General features: G+C 48.2%; 2 protein-coding genes across 7 annotated transcripts in view; both read left to right on the forward strand.

The window, feature by feature from the left end:
* Window positions 1-22,517, forward strand: part of IQCA1L (IQ motif containing with AAA domain 1 like) — a 139,723-nt gene that overhangs the window by 30,561 nt on the left and 86,645 nt on the right. The window lies entirely within an intron of this gene.
* Window positions 2,401-22,517, forward strand: part of ABCF2 (ATP binding cassette subfamily F member 2) — a 34,529-nt gene continuing 14,412 nt past the window's right edge. For 2 of the 6 annotated variants that reach the window (XR_007772834.1, XR_007772835.1), the window contains exons 1-13: window positions 2,403-2,820; window positions 5,004-5,216; window positions 7,043-7,225; window positions 7,608-7,779; window positions 11,350-11,445; window positions 11,956-12,058; window positions 12,279-12,374; window positions 12,467-12,586; window positions 13,190-13,279; window positions 13,522-13,632; window positions 18,685-18,747; window positions 19,745-19,873; window positions 21,126-21,328. Coding sequence is in view for 2 of the 6 variants with exons in the window: in XM_050942597.1 (XP_050798554.1) it covers window positions 2,667-2,820; window positions 5,004-5,216; window positions 7,043-7,225; window positions 7,608-7,779; window positions 11,350-11,445; window positions 11,956-12,058; window positions 12,279-12,374; window positions 12,467-12,586; window positions 13,190-13,279; window positions 13,522-13,632; window positions 18,685-18,747; window positions 19,745-19,873; window positions 20,222-20,389 (1,698 nt within the window). In the remaining 4 variants the exon portion in view is untranslated. Of the gene's footprint in view, window positions 2,821-5,003; window positions 5,217-7,042; window positions 7,226-7,607; window positions 7,780-11,349; window positions 11,446-11,955; window positions 12,059-12,278; window positions 12,375-12,466; window positions 12,587-13,189; window positions 13,280-13,521; window positions 13,633-18,684; window positions 18,748-19,744; window positions 19,874-20,221; window positions 20,990-21,125; window positions 21,329-22,517 lie in introns of those variants that run through there. The other 4 variants (XM_050942597.1, XR_007772836.1, XR_007772837.1 and 1 more) reach the window with 4 other exon arrangements.

A 22,517-nucleotide genomic window follows, 5' to 3' on the forward strand; every position in this document is an offset into this window, starting at 1 on the left:
AAAGACAAGGAAGTGTTTCATGGGAGTGGAATTTTGACACATCTACACTCAGCAGGAAAATGCCCCATCACAATTTGCAAGACCCTGTCTCTTCCTCCCCGGTGCAGTCTCCCTCCTCTCCAAGGGAAGACACCAGTCCCATCTTCAGGTTTTTACTGTAAGCCTTCTGGGGGCAGGAACTGCCTTTTGTTTTACAGATGTACAGCACCTGGGACTCTGGGGGGTCTGGGTCCATAACTAGGGCTGGTAGGCGCTAAGCTGATGGAAATAATAATAATAAAGCAATGACAAGAAGCAAACACAGACTTGTACCTGATCCAAGAGGTATCAATCTGCTACCCCATATGACCCCTTCCTGGGCATGTGTTACCCCACACACTGTGTGACCTCATTTTGGGTTCGTGTTTCCCCTCTCCCATGGCATTGCCCTGACACCAACCAGCATTCAGGAATGATCAGTTTTATGTGCATGAGACACATTTCCAGGGGGAGGAACCAGTGTTTAATTACTAATGAAAGAAGTGCTAGAGCTCAAGAATTTTTTTACTTTCATAACTGACATGGCAAGCCCGGAGGTGCCAGGGCTCTGAACTGCCAACCCTGGGAGTGCCAGGCTCTGAACTGCCCAGCCCGGAGGTGCCAGGCTCTGAACTGCCAGGCCTAGAGGTGCCAGGGCCATGAACTGCCAGGCCCGGAGGTGCCAGGCTCTGAACTGCCAGGCCTGGAGGTGCCAGGGCCATGAACTGCCAGGCCAAGAGGTGCCAGGGCCATGAACTGCCAGGCCCGGAGGTGCTGGACTCTGAACTGCCAGGCCTGGAGGTGACAGGGCTGTGAGCTGCGAAGCCAGGAGGTGCTGGCACTCTGAACTGCCAGGCCCAGAAGTGCTGGGGCCATGAACTACCAGGCCTGGAGGTGCCAGGGCCATGAACTGCCAGGCCTGGAGGTGCCGGGGATCTGAGCTGAGAAGTCCAGAGATGCTGGGCTCTGAACTGCCAGGCTGTGAGGTGCTGGGGTCATGAACTGCCAGGCCCAGAGGTGCCGGGGCTCTGAATTGCCCAGCCCGGAGGTGCCGGGGCTCTGAACCGCCAGGCCTAGATGTACCAGGGCTCTGAACAGCCAGGCCCAGAGGTGCCGGGGCCATGAACCGCCAGGCCCAGAGGTGCCGGGGCTATGAGTTGCCAGGCCCAGAGGTGCTGGGCTCTGAACCACCAGGCCCAGATGTACCAGGGCTCTGAACCGCCAGGCCTAGAGGTGCGGGGCTCTGAACCACCAGGCCCAGATGTACCAGGGCTCTGAACCGTCAGGCCTAGAGGTGCCGGGGCCATGAACCGCCAGGCCCAGAGGTGCCGGGGCTATGAGTTGCCAGGCCCAGAGGTGCCGGGCTCTGAACCACCAGGCCTAGATGTACCAGGGCTCTGAACCGCCAGGCCCAGAGGTGCCGGGGCTCTGAACCGCCAGGCCCAGATGCACCAGGGCTCTGAACCGCCAGGCCTAGAGATGCTGGGGCTATGAACCGCCAGGCCCAGAGGTGCCGGGGCTATGAGTTGCCAGGCCCAGAGGTGCCGGGGCTCTGAACCACCAGGCCCAGATGCACCAGGGCTCTGAACTGCCAGGCCTAGAGATGCTGGGGCCATGAACCGCCAGGCCCAGAGGTGCCGGGGCTCTGAACCTTCAGACCCAGATGTACCGGGGCTCTGAACCACCAGGCCCAGATGTACCAGGGCTCTGAACTGCCAGGCCCAGAGGTGCTGGGGCTCTGAACTGCCAGGCCTGGAGGGGACGGGGCCATAAACTGCCAGATCCAGAGGGGATGGGCCATGAACTGCGAAGCCCAAAGGTGCCGGGGCCATAAACTGCCAGACCCAGAGGGGCCGTGTGTGGGGATACTGGGCTGTTTATTGGTGAGAAGTCGCGCGACCAGGTACTACATTTCCCAAGGGCCCTGGGGCTCGGTGCGGTGCATGTTGGGAGTCGGAGGCCCGTCTGGGACAGTCTCTTCTGACTCTATTTCCCAGAGTGTCATGAAGCCCGGCGAGACGTGACGTTTCACGTGGCGATTGGCGGAAGGGCCGGAGGGGGCGGAGCGTGCGCACGCGGTGGCAGCAGTTCTGTTGCGACAGACGGAAAAGCGCGGAGGAGCCGGGCGGCTGGTGAGGGTTGCGCGGCCGGGGGAAGTTGTTTGGGCCTTACCGGCATCCGGCCGGTGCCTCCGGGCAAGCTGAGGCCCGGCCCCCGACTGTTGGAGCTGGGGGTCAGCGGCGGCTCTGCGCCTCCCGGCAGCTGCTCCGCGAGATCGGAGACAACAGGGCGCCCTTCACCGCGGCGCCGCTCCGCCTCGCCAGCAGCCGCGCTCTGGCCCCTCCGAGCGCCCGCGGTCTGCCGGCCACGTCCCGGCCTGGCCGCAGCTGAGGAGCCGAGCGGCCCTTGTCGGGGGGCTGCGGGTGACCTCGGAGTAGTGGGGGTGATGGACCCGCTCTGAGGTTCAGAGTTCAGAGGTGGGAGAACCCGTAATCCAGGAACCTGCGACTGGGCCAGAGTTAAGGGGGTGTAAATTGTAATGGGAGCCCAGGAAAGGGGCTCAGCCCCGGGGTCTGTGCCAGGCCTTTGCTTCTGTCTAATGGGGTTCTTCCATCTCTTCCTTTTGCAACTGTACTAGAGCTGTAACCATGCCCTCTGACCTGGCCAAGAAGAAGGCGGCCAAGAAGAAAGAGGCAGCCAAAGCTCGCCAGCGGCCGAAGAAAACCCCAGAGGAGAATGGGGATGCTGAGATTGAGCAACAGGAGATGAAGAATGAGGAGGCCAATGGGATGGAAGGGTCAGGTGAGAAAGGAGCATCCTCTGTTGGACTGTTTCCTTTCCCTGGGTAGCTAAGTTTGTCAGGTGCCTCCCAGCTCAGTACTGTCTGTGCCGACAGTGTTTAATTGCAGGGCTTGGCAGTTCAGAGCCCCGGCACCTCTGGGCTTGCTGCATCAGTTAGGGATGTAAAAAAACTGCTTGAGCCCCAGCATCTTTTTTATTACAAATTAAGCACTGCGTCCTGCTCTCTTGCAGCTTGAGTTTCCTCCAGCTGACTGGTTCAAGGAACCCTCCACCTCTGTGGAGGTCAGATTCTGGCATCTGAGCAGCACAGGATATTTGGCAGAATTTCTACAATATTGTATCTTATGGAGTTATGTACATGTGCTTCTGTCTCAGGAGCATATAACACAACAAAGACTGATAGATAGCAAAGGTGCTGAACTGGATTACGCTAGAAACTAACCCCAGGGTATTAGATCTCTATCAGTGAAAATATCTCGGATCCTTAGCTCATGCTGTACCCTGATAATACGCTGTCCAAAATCGCCATCTATATCTAACTGGTAAGAAGGCTCCCTCCATTTCCCTTGGACAGTCATCTGGATGCAGTTCATGGGTTCGTCACCCACAGGCAGGACTACAGCAACTCTTCCTACTTGGGTGTAGACTAGGATCTTGCCTACACTAAAGGGAAAAGTCGATCTAAGCGACTCAGCTTGGGTTTCATGAATAGTGTAACTCAAATCAACATAGCTTAGATCTACTTACTGCGTGGTCCACACTACCTGAAGTCGAGTCTTCTCGATCAGGCGGAGTACAGGAGTCCACGGGAGAGCGATCAGAGGTTGATTTAGCAGGTCTTCACTAGACCTGCTAAATTTACCGCTGATGCATCGATCGCCACAGCGTGGATCCTCCAGTAAGTGTAGACAAGCCCTAAGACCTTACAGAGTAGCAACAGCTGGTGCTGTTGTGGCAGCATGCCACAGAAGCAGGTGTATTGCAGACTTCCATGACATGCAGTTGCTTTGATCTGCACTGGTTCTCTGCCGCTACTGGAACCGCTCTGGGGTTTAGGGTTTCTTATTTTCAGTCTATTGGCATATAGTCCTGAGCTGTGTTTTGACTGTCTCTTTATGAGATGTATCTGGCACACCAAGACTAGAAGAGTTTGGATAGCTTGATGAGAGAGACCTTTCCCATAGGGGACCATTGCCCTGGTATTTCCTTGTAGAGGAAACAGGGAAGATTCCTATCTTCGCAGTAGTGTGTTGGCTTTATAACAGATGTGGAACAGGAGGAAACAGGGTTCTTCTTGAGATGGTATGCCAGCAGGGCTGTAACCAGGGCAGGGCACAAAGTTGTGGAGGGTGGAAAAATGACAGAAATAAACATGAGGGGGTGCAAATGTGCTTGCTCGACCGAGGCATTAAAATGCCTAGTTACATTTCTGTATGCCAGGCAGTCGTGGTCCCAGAATCCCATGGAGTAGGCTGTACTGTAAAGTACTTCTTTTCTGTATTGTTGCTGGGGCCCATCCCACATCTGTGTAGCATGCAAAGAGATTCTGGGGGGATAAATCTGTTAGAGGTACCATCATCCAGTGGTCAGGGCACTAAACTGGGACCTGAGAGACTTGGGTTCTTTTACTGGCTCTGCCACTGACCTGCTCTGTGGTCTTGAGCAAGTCACTCCCTCTCCTGTCTCTTCCCCCTTCCACCTTTTATCTGTCTGGTTGAGCAAGAAAAGGTGAGACCTAATGCTCAATGGCGTTTCTGCCTGTCTGTAATTTGGTGCCTTTTGAAGACCACATCCAATCAATTCCAAAACTTCAGGGAATGTTCTGGGCATCAGTGGGAAGAACCCTATTGATTTTGCTGACAGTTGGAAAACCCACACATCTGAAAAGCCTGATTTCCACACAATGCCCCCTGTGGTGCTGTAGGCAGAGGAACACCTTGACATCAGAGGTAATTCAGCCAGTCATTACTCACCAATTGATTTGCATACTTCAATCCCATTGAGTGAACTGAATCAGCAAATGAAACTGCACTAAACGTGGTGACTCTGCCTGCTTAGCTGAGCAAGTGAGCTGCCTCTGGTGCTGAGGAAGACCTCCACATCATTTTGGGTGCTGGGGGTGGAGTGAGGGCTGCTATGGGAGCCATGGATTAGTCCTTGTGTTTTGACCTGTCCACATGCAGAGATAGATGCTTTGACGAAGGAGCTGGAGGACTTTGAGCTGAAGAAAGCAGCTGCTCGCGCTGTCACTGGGGTGCTGGCCTCCCACCCCAACAGCACTGACGTGCACATCATTAACCTCTCGCTGACCTTCCATGGACAGGAGCTGCTGAGCGACACAAAACTCGAGCTGAACTCAGGGCGTCGCTATGGGCTTATCGGGCTCAATGGGATAGGTGAGATTGGGGAGTGCTGTGTGCATGTGGGGCGAGAGTTTCTCAGTGCTGGTTTGGGGAAATTATCCTCTGGAGGGGGTCAATGAACTGGTGGTGAGCTGCAGGATGCAAAACCTCAGTGATGCCGGAGAGAGGAGCAGGAAAAAACAGAGCGAGATCAGCCGGGGCAGTGCAGCAGGTACACCTGGGGCATCTGCCCTCACCCCAGGGAGATCCATGGAGGGGTAAAACAGGGAAGGAAACTAGATGGATTTGCATTGCAGCTTTCTGTTGTGTATTTAGCAGCATCGGTGTCACAGTGCAGGGAGGTCATGGTGACCATGATTCCCTTCTTGAAATCCTGCCCGCTCTTGGCTTCTTTGACTCTGTCCTCTCCTGGTTCTACGCCTACCTCTCTAATGGAGGAGCCTGCTCCTCTATCTTCCAGCGGTTCCCTGTGGTTTCCACAGGGCTCTGTCCTTGATTTCTCCTCTTCTCTCTCCAGCTTATTTCTGGGTAATCTCATATGCAAATACAAATTCAGCTACTATCTTTATGTAGATGATTCACCTCTCTACTCCAGACCTGTCTCTTTCTGACCAAGCTTAAAACCTCAGTCTGTCTCTTAGACATGTCCTTGTGGATGTCTAACCATCAGCTCGAGCTTAACATGGGTAAAACAGAGCTCCTGATCACCCTTCCTGCTATCATCTTTTCTGATCACTATGGACAACACCATCCCCTGCCTGTCACTAATGCTTATAACCTGGGAGTCTCATTGGAGTCCGACCTCTCTCTAGGTCTTCATGTCCAGGATGTAGCTAAATCTGTCTGATTCTTTCTACATAATATCTAAGATACGGTCTTTCCTATGCATCCGCACAGCTAAAATTATCTTCCAAGCTCTCAGCATCTCGCTTCTTGATGACTGCAACATCCATTTCTCTGTTTTTGACAAATGTAGTGTTGCCCTACTAATACCCATTCAGGATACTGCTGCAAAAATCGTTTTCCTAGCCTGTCACTTTGACCACGTCAGCCTTCTCCTTGAATTCCTCCACCGGCTCCCCCTTCTCTATCATCTCAAACAAACTGCTTGTCTTCACTTTCAAGCCACGTCATAGTTAGTCCCAGCTCTAGCTATCAAATATATGGAGATATACCTATCTCCTAGAACTGGAAGGGACCTTGAAAGGTCATCAAGTCCAGTCCCCTGCCTTCATTAGCAGGACCAAGTACTGATTTTTTTTTTGCCCTAGATCCCTAAATGGCCCCCTCAAGGATTTAACTCACAACCCTGGGTTTAGCAGGCAATGCTCAAACCACTGAGCTATCCCTCCCCCCATCATTTCTTTGTTTGATGCTTGCCTCTGATCATTCAATGCCAGCCTCCAATGTCCACTTGTTACATTTTCTAACACCTTTGTGCTTTCTCCCAGGCTGCCCCACATGCTTGGGAGGTGCTTCCCATAAATATCTGCAGAGGTGCCTCCTTATCTACTTTCCAGAGTATCCTTAAAACTCTCCTTTCCGATGAACCTACATAAAACTTGACAGTTAGTCTGCTAGTGTGCAGACACCACTGCCTATCATGCTGACCAATATTGTCTCATTGTTTCTTTGTGCTCCCCTGTCTGTATCTATCTGTTGTTTCTTGCCTTACATTTAGACTGTGAGCCCCTCGGGTAGAGACTGTCTTTTTGTTCTGTTTGTACGGTACCTACCACAGTAGGTTCCTGATTTGAGTAAGGCTCCTAGGTGCCATGGTAATTCACATCGTAATAACTGCACTCACTTCCAATGCGAGACAATAACAGGAGGATGTTTGTCTGCCTGCCTGCACATAGGAAAGTCCATGCTCCTATCCGCTATCGGGAAGCGGGAAGTGCCAATCCCTGAGCACATTGACATCTATCACCTAACCCGGGAGATGCCTCCTAGTGAGAAGACGCCACTACAGTGTGTGATGGAGGTGGATACAGAGAGGGCCATGCTGGAGCGGGAAGCTGAGCGACTGGCTCATGAGGATGGTAATGCTCGAGGCGGGGATTCCTGTAAGCAGGGAATCCCCCTGGGGGAAGGGAGCTCTTACTCAGGCTCTTTACCAAAGCTTTCACAGGGCATGAAGCTTGACTCTGCTGCCAAGCAATAGCTGGAGACTTCTGGGGAGCATTGCTCCTTCTCCAGCAACACAACAGCTCCTGCCATTCAAACCAGAGTGGAACTTGCTTCCCTGGAGCTTGCTGTGGGGTCCCTGCCTTGGGAGGGGGTTTGTGAACCAGGGGGCAGAGAGGTAACCCATAGCAGTTGCAGGCAGCGGTGATGAGGGACATATGTGGAGAGTGGGACACTGAGGGGACTCAGACTGGTGGGGTGCTGGTGCAGGTGCTGACTGGCAGTCTTCTCTTGCAGCGGAGTGTGAGAAGTTGATGGAGTTGTATGAACGTCTGGAGGAGCTAGACGCCGATAAGGCAGAGGTGCGGGCCTCACGGATCCTGTACGGTTTGGGGTTCACTCCAGCCATGCAGAGGAAGAAGCTGAAAGATTTTAGTGGTGGCTGGCGAATGAGGGTGGCTCTCGCCAGGTGAGTGCTACACTAAATGTTCCCTCTTCTCTGTGCCTCCACTGTAGCAGCCTGGAACAGATCTCTGGGGAGGTGGTGGGAGTTGCTTTCTGGACATCCACCCTCCAAGCTGGGTTTGGGGAAAGTATTTGAAGACCACTATTAAAAAGATGCAGAAAAATTGTTGTCTCTTGCCACAGAGGGCAGGACAAGAGGAAGTGGTTTCAAACTACATGGTAGCAGATTTAAATTAAATCTCAGGAAAAGAATACTTAACTGTAAGAACAGTAGAATAATGAAACAAATTTAGGGAAGTCATGGAATCTCCTTCAATGGAAGTTTTCAAAAAGAGGCTGGGTAGCCTCTGTCTTGCATGGCTTAGACACTACAAATGGTGCATCTTGGTAGGGGTTAGACTAGATGACCTTTTGCAGTCCCTTCAACCCTATAGTTTTATGATGCTCCGTGTTTCAATTATCCCCATATTGACTGGGTACATGTCAGATCAGGATGAAATACAGAGACAAAATTTCTCAATACTTTAAATCACTGCTTCTTGGAGTAGCTGGTACGGGAACCCGTAAGGGGAGAGGCAACTCTCAATTTAGTCATGAGTGGAGCGCAGGATCTGGTCCAAGAGGTAACTATAACAGGACCGCTTGGCAATAGTGACCATAATACAATAACTTTTAACATTCCTGGGGTGGGAAGAACACCTCAACAGCCCAACACTGTGACATTTAACTTCAGAAAGGGGAACTATGCAAAAATGAGGAGGTTAGTTAAACAGAAATTAAAAGGTACAGTGACTAAAGTGAAATCCCTGCAAGCTGCATGGACACTTTTCAAAGACACGATAATAGAGGATAAACAAATGTATACCCCAAATTAAAAAACACAGTAAAAGAACTAAAAAAGAGCCACCGTGGCTTAACAACCATGTAAAAGAAGCAGTGAGAGATAAAAATGCATCTTTTTAAAAAGTGGAAGTCAAATCCTAGTGAGGTAAATATAAAAGGAGCATAAACACTGCCAAACTAAGTGTAAAAATATAATAAGAAAAGCCAAAAAGGAGTTGTCATAACTATAAAGGGAAGGGTAAGAGCCTTCCTGTGTACAATACTATAAAATCTATCCTCGCCAGAGACTTCAAAATCCTTTTACCTGTAAAGGGTTAAGAAGCTCAGGTAACCTGACTGACACCTGACCCAAAGGACCAATAAGGGGACAAGATACTTTCAAATCTTGGTGGGAAGAAGGCTTTTGTTTGTGCTTTTTGTTTTGGTGTTTGTTCGCTCTTGGGACTAAGAGGGACCAGACATCAATCCATGCTCTCCAAATCTTTCTGGGCAAGTCTGGTTCCTCTTAGTCCCAAGAGGGAACAACCCCCAAAACAAAGAGCACAAACAAAAGCCTTCCCCGCACCAAGATTTGAAAGTATCTTGTCCCCTTATTGGTCCTTTTGGGTCAGGTGTCAGCCAGGTTAGTTGAGCTGCTTAACCCTTTACAGGTAAAAGGATTTTGGTGTGTCTGTCGAGAAGGGATTTTATAGTATTGTACACAGGAGGGCTGTTACCCTTCCCTTTATAGTTATGACAGGAGTTTGAAGAACTCAGAAGGTAATAACAAAATGTTTAAGTATATCAGAAGCAGTAAGCCTGCTAAACAACCAGTGGGGTCCCTGGATGATCGAGATACAAAAGGCGCACTTAAAGATGATAAAGTCATTGCGGAGAAACTCAATTAATTCTTTGCTTCAGTGTTCATGGCTGAGGATGTTAAGGACCTTGATTCCCAAACCTGAGTCATCCTTTGTAGGTGACAAATCTGAGGAATTGTCACAGATTGAAGTGTTACTAGAGGAAGTTTTGGAATTAATTGATAAATTTAACAGTAACAAGTCACCGGGACCAGATGGCATTCACCCAAGAGTTCTGAAACAACTCAAATGTGAAATTGCGGAACTATTAACTAAGGTTTGTAACCTATCCTTTAAATCGGCTTTGTACCCAATGACTGGAAGTTAGCTAATGTAACACCAATATTTAAAAAGGACTCTAGAGGTGATCCCGGCAATTACGGACCGGTAAGTCTAATGTCAGTACCAGGCAAATTAGTTGAAACAATCATAAAGAATAAAATTGTCAGACACACAGAAGAACAAAAATTGTTGGGCAAAAGTCAGCATGGTTTCTGTAAAGGGAAATCATGTCTTACTAATCTATTAGAGTTCTTCTTTGAAGGGGTCAACAAACATGTGGACAAGAGGGGGATCCAGTGGACATAGTGTACTTAGATTTCCAGAAGGCCTTTGACAACGTCCCTCACCAAAGGCTCTTACGTAAATTAAGTTGTCATGGGATAAGAGGGAAGATCCTTTCATGGACTGAGAACTGGTTAAATGACAGGGAACAAAGGGTAGGAATAAATGGTAAATTTTCAGAATGGAGAGGGGTAGCTAGTGGTGTTTCCCAAGGGTCAGTCCTAGGACCAATCCTATTCAACTTACTTATAAATGATCTGGAGAAAGGGGTAAAAAGTGAGGTGGCAAAGTTTGCAGACAATACTAAACTGCTCAAGATAGTTAAGACCAAAGCAGGCTGTGAAGAACTTCAGAAAGATCTCGCAAAACTAAGTGATTGGGCAACAAAATGGCAAATGAAATTTAATGTGGATAAATGTAAAGTAATGCATGTTGGAAAAAATAACCCCAACTATACATACAGTGTGATGGGGGCTAATTTAGGTACAACTAATCAGGAAAGAGATCTTGGAGTCATCGTGAATAGTTCTCTGAAGACGTCCACGCAGTGTGCAGCGGCAGTCAAAAAAGCAAACAGTATGTTAGGAGTCATTCAAAAAGGAATAGAGAATAAGGCGGAGAATATCTTATTGCCCTTATATAAATCCATGGTACGCCTACATCTTGAATACTGCATATAGATGTGGTCTCCTCGTCTCGAAAAAAATATACTGGTATTAGAAAAGGTTCAGAGAAGGGCAACTATAATGATTAGGGTTTAGAACATGTCCCATATGAGGAAAGATTAAAGAGGCTAGGACTTTCCATCTTGGAAAAGACGAGACTAAGAGGGGACATGATAGAGGTCTATAAAATCATGAGTGGTGTGGAGAAATTGAATAAGGATAAGTTATTTACTTATTCCCATAATATAAGAACTAGGGGCCACCAAATAAAATTAATGGGCAGCAGGTTTAAAACAAATAAAAGGAAGTTCTTCTACACACAGTGCACAGTCAATCTGTGGAACTCCTTACCTGAGGAAGTTGTGAAGGCTGGGACTATAACAGGGTTTAAAAGAGAACTATATAAATTCACGGAGGTTAAGTCCATTAATGGCTATTGGCCAGGATGGGTAAGGAATGGTGTTCCTAGCCTCTGTTTGTCAGAGAGTGGAGATGGATGGCAGGGGAGAGATCACTTGATCATTACCTGTTAGGTTCACTCCCTTTGGGACCTCTGGCATTGGTCACTGTCGGTAGACAGGATACTGGGCTGGATGGATCTTTGATCTGACCCAGTATGGCCATTCTTATGTTCTATTCATTACCTCTCTCTGGCCTCTGCAGAGCTCTCTTCATTCGGCCATTCATGTTGCTGCTGGATGAGCCCACAAACCACCTGGACCTGGATGCCTGTGTGTGGCTAGAAGAGGAGCTGAAAACGTAAGCGTGACTGGAGGCAGCTATTGCTGTGCTCTGGTGCCTGTGCAGCCTGCTGGGGCATCCCAACACAGCTTGCTCCCTGGAGCAATTGCTCCCGGTAGCTGTTCTGTGGGTGCCAGCTGTGGATGTGTCTCTTTGCATTATGGTGGCACTGAGGTCCCATTGTGCAGGGTGCTGAATGGACTTTAGGAGTGTCCATGCCCAAAAGGACTCTCGCTGGGAGGCATTACTGAATTAGTATTTACCATGGAGCAGACTAGGTCCTCCAAAAAGTGTGTGTCAGGCAGAATAGACAGGAAGGAGGCCCCGATTGTGGTGAGGGATCATCCTCTTTTCTGGGATTGGGCCCAGCAGCTTTCCCTAAAGCTTTTGCAGCACCTGGTTCTCTGTAGTGGGAGGGAATCCAGAGTGGTTCTTAGTGCACATGAACCCCTCCTGGTCCCTGGCAGGGTTGCCAGCCTAGGAATCTCATTTCAGTCGGACCTCTAATAGCTCTGTGTGGTGCTGCAGGTTCAAACGGATCCTTGTGCTGATCTCCCACTCCCAGGACTTCCTGAATGGCATCTGCACAAACATCATCCACATGCACAACCGCAAACTGAAGTATTACACGGTGAGTGAATGGGGCCAGGGTGTGACAAGCTCCTGGGATTGGGGAGGAGACCCCTGTTTAGGCCATCGACTCCATCCCAGACCCAACCCTGGCTGCAGGGCAGGACTGTGTAGTCTAGAGAGCACCTGCTTGCAAGAGGCCTGAGCAGCTTGCTTCAGCTATGTGCAGGGAGGGCCTGGCCTTTGGGAGCTGTGTCATGGTCTATGGTCTCTCCCTCCAGGGAAATTATGATCAGTACGTGAAGACCCGTCTGGAGCTGGAAGAAAATCAGATGAAGCGTTTCCATTGGGAGCAGGATCAGATTGCCCACATGAAGGTATCTATTTAACTGGACTGTAGTTCTCTGTCTTCCCCCACATGCACCCCACTGTAGCAGCTGCCGCAAGGTAATCCCTTGTCTTATTACAGAATTACATTGCACGATTCGGTCATGGCAGTGCCAAGCTGGCCAGGCAGGCCCAAAGCAAAGAGAAGACCCTTCAGAAAATGATGGCTTCCGGGCTAACGGAGAAGGTGGTGAATGATAAGGTAGGATGGAGAAGCGGGGCTGTCTGTGAGAGATAAGGACTATAAATATGGCTGGAGAAGTAAAATGAGCTGCAGCTGGTAATAATCATCAGAACTGGAAGCACAGCGGGGCGGGGGGCAGTAAATGGAGCTCCAGCTCTAACAGAAGACTGGCCAAAGGAGAATGCATTTGGGTCTACTATACAGAGGCTTCTTGTCCCAGCATGGGGGTGAAGGCTTGTCCAACCCTCCCAAGAGATCCAAAGCAAGGAATGCTGGGGGGGTGGGGGAACAGCCCCTCCCTTCAGCTGAAGGATTAAAGTGGGATGGAGGCATGAACACACTTACCCCTCAAAGGAAGCAGAATGGGTAGGCAGATGCCGGCAATGGGCAGAATGTCGCAGCAAGCCTCCTGCTAGTGAGTTACAGACCTGCTTGACCTGGTGGCCTCTAGGAGCAACTTGTAAAGCCATCGACTGCTCCCTGGCATCATGGTACTCTGGGCTCCAGGGATGCAGGCAGTTGCTCCTCCATACTTGGAAGCCAAGTCATATTGGAACTTCAGGGCTCCCCTGGTACCCTGGGTGGGGCAGGAACTTAAATGGGGGTGTGTTTTGTTCCCAGACTCTGTCGTTTTATTTCCCACCATGCGGGAAAATCCCCCCTCCTGTCATCATGGTGCAGAATGTCAGCTTCAAGTACATGAAGGATGGGGTGAGTGTTCTCCGTCCCCAAGCACACTCGGTGCAGTGCCTGCCTGGGTTGCATGAAGGTTCCCCTCTCCCCTTGTTTGGATCCTGGGGCCACTGACCCAGCTTTCCCATCAGGCCGCAGCATGGGGAGGGGCTCAGCTCTTGCAGCTGTGGCTTGTCAGAAGTGCCCCAGCTGGGCCTGCTCATCAGCTTCCCAGATGCTTTGGGAGGTGCCCCTCTCACGGTCTCCCCTGTGGATTGCAGCCCTGGATCTATAATAACCTGGAGTTCGGGATTGACCTGGACACACGTGTGGCACTTGTGGGACCCAATGGTGCTGGGAAGTCAACGCTACTGAAACTGCTCACAGGAGAGGTATGCTTCCTGTATGGCTATCTCCCCTTCTTTTCCCCACCTGCACAGCCTTGGTGTCACCTGAGGGAATGGACAGTGCCCAAAATGCTTCCTTGTACAGAGCCTCTGTTGTATTATTGTAGGTGGAATACATGGGTCCAAAAAGTCAAAGATGAACACTGACTGGGTCATGTTAGCAACATTAAACCATTTCAAACAAGGTTGGGGGGTTTGTATACATAGACTTCAGCCTACTTAGTACCATGGCAATCATTGTTGTTAATTTTTTTTTAACCTTTCTATTAAAGATACAGAAAGGAAGGAAAACAGTTACAGCATTTAAATGTAAAGTATTAATAAGGCTTTAATTTTAACAACACTTCTTGTTCACTTTCCCCCAGAAAGAGAAGTTCATAGAATATCAGGATTGGAAGGGACCTCAGGAGGTCATCTAGTCCAACCCCCTGATCAAAGGAGGACCAATTCCCAACTAAATAATCCCAGCCAGGGCTTTGTCAAGCCTGACCTTAAAAACCCCTAAGGAAGGAGATTCCACCACCTCCCTAGGGAACCCATTCCAGTGCTTCACCACCCTCCTAGTGAAAAAGTTCTTCCTAAGATCCCACCTAAACCTCCCCCACTGCAACTTGAGACCATTGCTCCTTGTTCTGTCACCTGCTACCTCTGAGAACCGTCTAGATCCATCCTCTTTGGAACCCTGTTTCAGGTAGTTGAAAGCAGCTATCAAATCCCCCCTCATTCTTCTCTTCTGCAGACTTAAACAATCCCGGTTCCCTCAGCCTCTCCTCATCAGTCATGTGCTCTAGCTCCCTAATCATTTTTGTTGCCCTCTGCTGGACTCTTTCCAATTTTTTCACGTCCTTCTTGTAGTGTGGGGCCCAAAACTGGACACAGTTCTCCAGATGAGGCCTCACCAATGTCAAATAGAGGGGAATGATCATGTCCCTTGATCTGCTGGCAATGCCCCTATGTATACAGTCCCAAAATGCTTTTAGCCTTCTTGGCAACAGGGGCACGCTGTTGACTCATATCCAGCTTCTCGTCCACTGTAACCCATAGGTCCTTTTCTCCTGCCTAGCCATTCGGTCCCTAGTCTGTAGCAGTGCATAGGATTCTTCCGTCCTTAGTGCAGGACTCTGCACTTGTCTTTGTTGAACTTCATCAAGTTTCTTTTGGCCCCATCCTCTAATTTGTCTAGGTCCCTCTCTATCCTATCCCTACCCTCCAGTGTGTCTACCACTCCTCCCAGTTTAGTGTCATCTGCAGACTTGCTGAGGGTCCAGTCCACGCCATCCTCCAGATCATTAATGAAGATATTGAACAAAACCGGCCCCAGGACCAACCCTTGGGGCACTCCCCTTGATACTGGCTGCCAACTAGACATGGAGCCATTGATCACTACCTGTTGAGCCCGATGATCTAGCCAGCTTTCTGTCCACCTTATAGTCCATTCATCCAGCCCATACTTCTTTAACTTGTGACAAGAATACTGTGGGAGACCGTATCAAAAGCTTTGCTGAAGTCAAGGAATAACATGTCCACTGCTTTCCTCTCATCCCCAGAGCCAGTTATCTCCTCATACAAGGCAATTAGGTTAGTCCAGGCATAACTTGCCCTTGGTGAATCCATGCTGACTGTTCCTGATCACTTTCCTCTAAGTGCTTCAGAATTCATTCCTTGGGGACCTGCTTCATGATTTTTCCATGAGGTGAGGCTGACTGGCCTATAGATCCCTGGATCCTCCTCCTTCCCATTTTTAAAGATGGGCACTACATTAGCCTTTTTCCAGTCATCCGGGACCTCCCCCAACTGCCATGAATTTTCAAAGATAATGGCCAATGGCTCTGCAATCACATCCGCCAACTCCTTTAGCACCCTCGGATGCAGCACATCCGGCCCCATGGACTTGTGTTCATCCAGCTTTTCTAAATAGTCCCGAACCACTTCTTTCTCCACAGAGGGCTGGTCACCACCTCCCCTTGCTGTGCTGCCCAGTGCAGCAGTATGGGAGCTGACTTTGTTCGTGAAGACAGAGGCAAAAAAAGCATTACTCTTAACATCTCTTGGTAGCTGCAACTCCAAGTGAGATTTGGCTTTCCTGATTTCACTCCTGCATGCCTGAGCAATATCATTAGACTCCTCTCCAGTCATTTGCCCAGTCTTCCACTTCTTGTAAGCTTTTTTTTTTTGTGTTTAAGATCAGCAAGGATTTCAGTGTTAAGCCAAGCTGGTTGCTTGCCATATTTACTATTCTTTCTACACATCGGGATGGTTTGTTCTTGCAACCTCAATAAGGATTCTTTAAAATACAGCCTGGTATCCTGGACTCCTTTCCCCCTCATGTTATTCTCCCAGGGGATCCTGCACATCAGTTCCCTGAGGGAGTCAAAAGTCTGCTTTTCTGAAGTCCAGGGTCCGTATTCTGCTGCTCTCCTTTCTTCCTTGTGTCAGGATCCTGAACTTGACCATCTCATGGTCACTGCTTCCCAGGTTCCCATCCACTTTTGCTTCCCCTATTAATTCTTCCTAGTTTGTGAGCATGAGGTCAAGAAGAGCTCTGCCCCTAGTTGGTTCCTCCAGCACTTGCACTGGGAAATTGTCCCCTACACTTTCCAAAAACTTCCTGGATGTCTGTGCACCACTGCATTGCTCTCCCAGCAGATATCAGGGTGATTGAAGTCTCCCATGAGAACCAGGGCCTGCGATCTAGTAACTTCTGCTAGTTGCCAGAAGAAAGCCTTGTCTACCTCATCCCCCTAGTCTGGTGGTCTATAGCAGACTCCCACCACATCATCACCCTTGTTGCTCACACTTCTGAACTTAATCCAGAGACTCTCAGGTTCTTCTGCAGTTTCATACCGGAGCCCTGAGCAGTCATACTGCTCTCTTACATACAATGCAACTCCCCCACCTTTTCTGCCCTGCCTGTCCTTCCTGAACAGTTTATATCCATCCATGACAGTACTCCAGTCATGTGAATTATCCCACCAAGTCTGTTATTTCAATCACATCATAGTTCCTTGACTGTGCCAGGACTTCCAGTTCTCCCTGTTTGTTTTTCAGGCTTCTTGCATTTGTGCACAGGCACTTAAGATAACTTGCTGATCGTCCTGCTTTCTCAGTATGAGGCAGGAGTCCTCCCCTCTTGCACTTTCCTGCTCATGCTTCCTCCCAGTATCCCACTTCCCTCAGGGCTTTGGTCTCCTTCCCCTGGTGAACCTAGTTTAAAGCCCTCCTCACTAGGTTAGCCAGCCTGCTTGTGAAGATGCTCTTCCCTCTCTTCGTTAGGTGGAGCCAGTCTCTGCCTAGCAGTCTTCCTTCTTGGAACACTATCCCATGGTCAAAGAATCTAAAGTCTTCTCTCTGACACCACCTGTGTAGCCATTCGTTGACTTCCAAGATTCGATGGTCTCTAAATGGGCCTTTTCCTTCCACAGGGAGGATGGACGAGAACACCACTTGGGCCTCAAACTCCTTTATCCTTCTTCTCAGAGCCACGTAGTCTGCAGTGATCCGCTCAAGGTCATTCTTGGCAGTATCATTGGTGCCCACGTGGAGAAGCAGGAAGGGGTAGTGATCCGAGGGCTTGATGAGTCTCAGCAGTCTCTCCGTCACATCATGAATCCTAGCTCCTGGCAAGCAGCAGACCTCTGTTTTCCTGGTCGGGGTGGCAGATAGATGACTTAGTCCCGCTGAGGAGGGAGTCCCCAGCCACCACCACCCTCCTCCTTCTCTTGGGAGTGGTGGTTGTGGAACCCCCATACCTAGGACAAGGCATCTCATGCCTTCCAATCGGAGTTTCCTTCTGCTCCCTTCCCTCAGATGTATCAACTAGTCCACTCTCCACACTAATACCTGTGGAGCTAGTTGAAATGGGCTGAAGCTGTCATTGTTAAAGTCCATCCCATTTCGTAGAAAACAAAACAAGACAAACACTCACAAAAGGGGAAAGAGAAGAACAGCTGAGATAGAAAGTGCAGCATCTGTCTCTGATATTGGCATTCACTTGTAACTTCACTACTGGAAAAACACAAGCAGAGCACATGGTCTAATCAGCTGCTCCAAGACTTGTCTATCTTGTACCAGCATCAGGCTATGCAGGGCACTGCATTTAGCTACCTTTTCCTGGTCACAAGCTTAAAACAATGTTGCAAAGTATACAGTCTTGGCGGGATAAGCAAGACTTATGTTAGACAGAAGGAAAAAGTAGAGGGATAGGAAAGAGAAGAAATAAGTTGGAGAAGGAAGAGAACAGAACGGGGAAGGATGAGTGACAGTCTCACATCCCAGGTGATATTTAGGATTTAGCTGGAGCTGGTGGAACCGGTGGTGTCATCTGGCTCCATCTCTCTGGCCTGATCTGGTCAGGATATCTTTCAGGATTAGGATGAAGAAGGTCCAGGGTCCCAGGAGCTGTTGGGCATGGCAGCTACAATGGTAAAGCTGGCTCCTTCCCTTTCTCTAGATCTTCAGTCAGCCGGCATTGTAGTAGTCAGATTTCCTCCCCAATGTCTTTTCTTTTAAAAACCCCGAAAGGGGAGGGATGGGTGGAATAGCCTATCTCTCGTTATTTTGCCCACTGATTAGACCTAATTTCTGACACACCAATTTTGTTTCACTGATTTTTCAGTTCCACCCTTCTCTTGTTTACAAAGCTTGATCTTAATACAGTCCTTGAGTTATATCAGGAGACCTTTTTGTTTGGACTAATTCAGTCATTCGTCCCATCAACACTTACTGTTATAGGTTATTGTTACACTGTATAAACTTGTATCCACTTTCCCAGAGTTGAGCTCACAATCAGAATAAATTTGTAGGCCCAATTATTACAACACATGATCCATTTAATGACCCCAAGAAGCACCTCCCCGGCCGCTGTTAAAATAAGGTTGCAGGAGGAGAGAAGTGATAAGGCCACTGTGCATTGCTGCCACACTATTCAAGCCAGCAGTCCCAGCTGACTCCCATCGGCTGGAGCAAGATAAAGTGGGCTATTGTGGGGGGGTGGCTTGGCTGCCATTCCCTTGTGAAATGCCTTTGTCTTCCTTCCAGCTGCTGCCCACAGATGGGATGATTCGCAAACACTCGCATGTGAAAATCGGCAGATACCACCAGGTAATCCCTGCAGGGGCACTGAGGAATGTCACAGGCTGCTGGGGGTGGCTACCCGGGAACAGAGAGGTCTCATCTCTCCATTCTTCTCCCCAGGCCCCTCCCACAAGCCTGGCCTAAGAGTCTCTAGCTCCTGCTTGCTGGGTCACAGGCTGTGCCTCCAGGTGAAGAGGCGCCTCATTCCAAGCCCTGCGCTGTGCTGTGACTAATGAGGAAGAGCTGCTGCTCAGTGGAAGGGCTCTGGACTTCCTTCTAGCTTAGGGGTCGGCAACCTTTCAGAAGTGGTGTGCCGTCTTCATTTATTCACTCTAATTTAAGGTCTCGTGTGTCAGTAATACATTTTAACGTTTTCAGAAGGTCTTTCTATAAGTCTATAATATATAACTAAACTATTCTTGTATATAAAGTAAATAAGGTTTTTAAAATGTTTAAGAAGCTTCATTTAAAATTAAATTTAAAATGCAGAGCCCCCTGGACCAATGACCAGGACCCGGGCAGTGTGAGTGCCACTAAAAATCAGCTTGCATGCCACCTTCGGCATGCGTGCCATAGGTTGCCTACCCCTGTTCTAGCTCATGTCTCCTCTTGCAGAGTGTGGCTATTAAGCAGACCATGATGGGAACCCCTGCTTCCCTTGGAAAGTGTGACACTGCTGCTATGGGCCTGTCTGTTTTGTCTCTGATCCCTTGGAACAGAGACTGCAACTCTGTGCCTGGTACAGGACAAAGCATGATGTTCTTTACAGAACTCCGTTTGATATGGAGGTCTCTTCTTTATGCCTTGTGAACCTCTTACCTGCCAGTGCCTCAGTGTGGTATGGGTTGCTGTGATCTGGGGATGGAGGTGTATCTGAAATTCGGCTTCCCGCTCTCCAGCTTGTACCCACAGAGGTGAAGAGGTTGTGGGGGCTGGGAGAGGCTTGCTGGCTATGAACTCACTCCCAGCAGGTGACTGAGATATCTGCTTGTGCTGGCCTGAAGTTGGTCTTCTCTTTGTCTAGCACTTGCAAGAGCAACTGGACTTGGACCTCTCACCTCTGGAGTACATGATGAAGTGTTACCCAGAGATCAAGGAGAAGGAGGAGATGAGGAAGATCATTGGCAGATATGGTCTGACTGGGAAGCAGCAGGTAGGTGTGGACTACAGTGGGCATCTATTCCATGGGGCCTGCTCTTGCTGTGCTACTAGGGATCCAGAGCCACCGTTTGTCCTTTTGTTCACCTGCCAGCCATCTGGAGTTACTGGGCAGCAGGCTACACTGGGGAATGCAGGTGCAAGCTGTCTCGGGGCTGTGGCTGGGTGAGAGAACTCCCCGCAGCCCTCTCTCCCCACAGCAGCACCTGGGCTGGGGCTGGGGGAGAGGTACCTCTCCCCACTGCAGCAACTTGGGGCCATTGATAGGCTGCTGTCGAGCCGCACAGCTTAGAGGAAATTTAGCCAACCACCAAAGACTTGATTCCATCATCTCATGGAGCAGGTCCTCAAGGAATCCATTTTGAAGCACTTGGAGGAGAGGAAGGTGATCAGGAACAGTCAACATGGATTCACCAAGGGGAAGTCATGCCTTATCAACCTGATTGCCTTCTATGATGAGATAACTGGCTCTGTGGATATGGGGAAAAGCGGTGGACATGATATACATTGATTTTAGCAAAGCTTTTGGTACTGTCTCCCACAGTTTTCTTGCCAGGAAGTTTTAAAAAAGTATGGATTGGATGAATGGACTATAAGGTGGATAGAGAGCTGCAGGCTGGATTTGATTTAAATCAATTTGATTTAAATCACTAGTCAGGAAGACTTGATTTAATCATGGATTTCTACATAAACGTGCATTCTTGTTGGTTGTTATAACCTTAATACATATTCTTCACAACTCAGATGTAGGTTTCATTTTTAGAAGGTACACACTATACATTTTAAAGTGATTTTATTTTGAAAACTTTTCAGATTAGTTTTACAGTGATATCAGAAAATTAATGATTGTTTGGTTATTTCATTTACCAAAGGTAATTGAAACAGATAGTTCATCTCCCAATGACTTCATAAATATCTCCAGTACAATAGGTTAATCATTAATATTTGGAGAATTTTCTTGCCATGCTGTATTAAAAGGAGAACATCCCCAGACAAACATTTAAATTGTTTTATTTAAAACAACAATGTTATGTATTTTGGATTTTTTCTTCAACAGCAAACTTTTATAATATTTTAACAAAACAGGCATTTGAATTTAGGAGGCATTCAAGTTTTTTAAAATCAGGTTTGTTTTTGTTAAAATTGTTTAACTAAAATAGTTTAAATGAAATATATTTTTTTAAAATATGTATGTCGACTGTGTCAGCCAGGTCAACATAAGAAACTTAAAATATTGGCTTCTGCAGCTAACTCTGTCGTCTTCACCTTCATTTTCCTGTTTGTTCACAATCTGGAAAAGAAAAACAAGCTTTCATGCTTTTTCATATTCCAAACGATTTCTCAGTTTGGAATGAATTAGTCCAAAGGAAGAAAATATTCTTTCTACACTGGCAGAAGAAGCTACTGCGGTTAAAAGCGAGATTATCACTTCAACAGTCTCTGAATGCAGGTGCATAAGTGACTTCCACCAGTTCACTGGTGTGACTTTCTTTAAAACATCATCAGTAAACATATTTCTTGAATGGTTCACCATGGCTCTGAAGTTTATTATAGTTGGCGTTATGGAGGGATGACTGCTGGATGTCCATGTCATAGCCAACTCCTCTTCTTCAGCAGTGAAGGTTTGACCCTGGTACCAAGTATTGAGAATATTTGCTGGAAATAGTGCTTGTCCCATTTGTTTGCTTGTTTTTTTTAATGTTTGTAATTTAACTCTCTGTCATTGCATATTTCTCTTTTTAAAATCTCACTCAGTTCCTTCCAGATTTCAACAGTGTCAGCAATAAAACAGCAATTTCCTTGAATTTTGTTCAAGGCTACAGAAATAGGCTTCAGGGTACTCAGCATGTGTTCAACATTTCTCTTAAGCCTAAGGTTGAGAATTTTGGCTGTGACGGTGCCGTCTATTTTTTCACTATTTTGTTCACAAACTGTCATCAGATTAGGCCAGTTCTTGATGTAGTGCTCAAAACAGTCCACTGCTGAGTTTCATTGCACGTCTTGTGGGAGAGTTAGCTTGGTTCCTCCCACTTTTTTCAGAGCAGCTGCTGCAAAGTGGTTGTTACAGAAGTATTTTGCAATTTCAACATCAGCCTTTATTTCTGGAAAACTGAAGATTCCGCTTGGAGGTGCATCAAATGAGCACTGCAACCATATGTTGTTAGCTTGGGTCTCTCTCTCTCTCTCTCTCTCTCTCTCTCTTCTCTAAATTTCTTCTCATCTTGGATACACTTGCAGCATTTGTCTGTGACCAAGCTGCGTACTAGACATTTGAATTTTGTTTTTCACAGTTTCAAGTATCAGAGGGGTAGCCGTGTTAGTCTGGATCTGTAAAAGCAGCAGAGTCCTGTGGCACCTTATAGACTAACAGATGTACATGCATCTGACAAAGTGGGTATTCACTGACGAAAGCTCATGCTTCAATATGTCTGTTAGTCTATAAGGTGCCACAGGACTCTTTTGGTGCTTTTCACAGTTTGTTACAGCTTTTACTGCTGCTATTTGTAAGTATTCTGCTGTGTGTGCATTTCCTGATGTATCTATCTGTAGTTTCTGTAAGGAAGACATTCCCTTCTTCTGTTGCCACACAAGCACGCATAACAGGATCATTATGGACATTGCTCCACCCATCGAGACTC

Source organism: Gopherus flavomarginatus, chromosome 2, assembly GCF_025201925.1.
Source record: "Gopherus flavomarginatus isolate rGopFla2 chromosome 2, rGopFla2.mat.asm, whole genome shotgun sequence".
Taxonomy (NCBI): domain Eukaryota; kingdom Metazoa; phylum Chordata; order Testudines; family Testudinidae; genus Gopherus; species Gopherus flavomarginatus.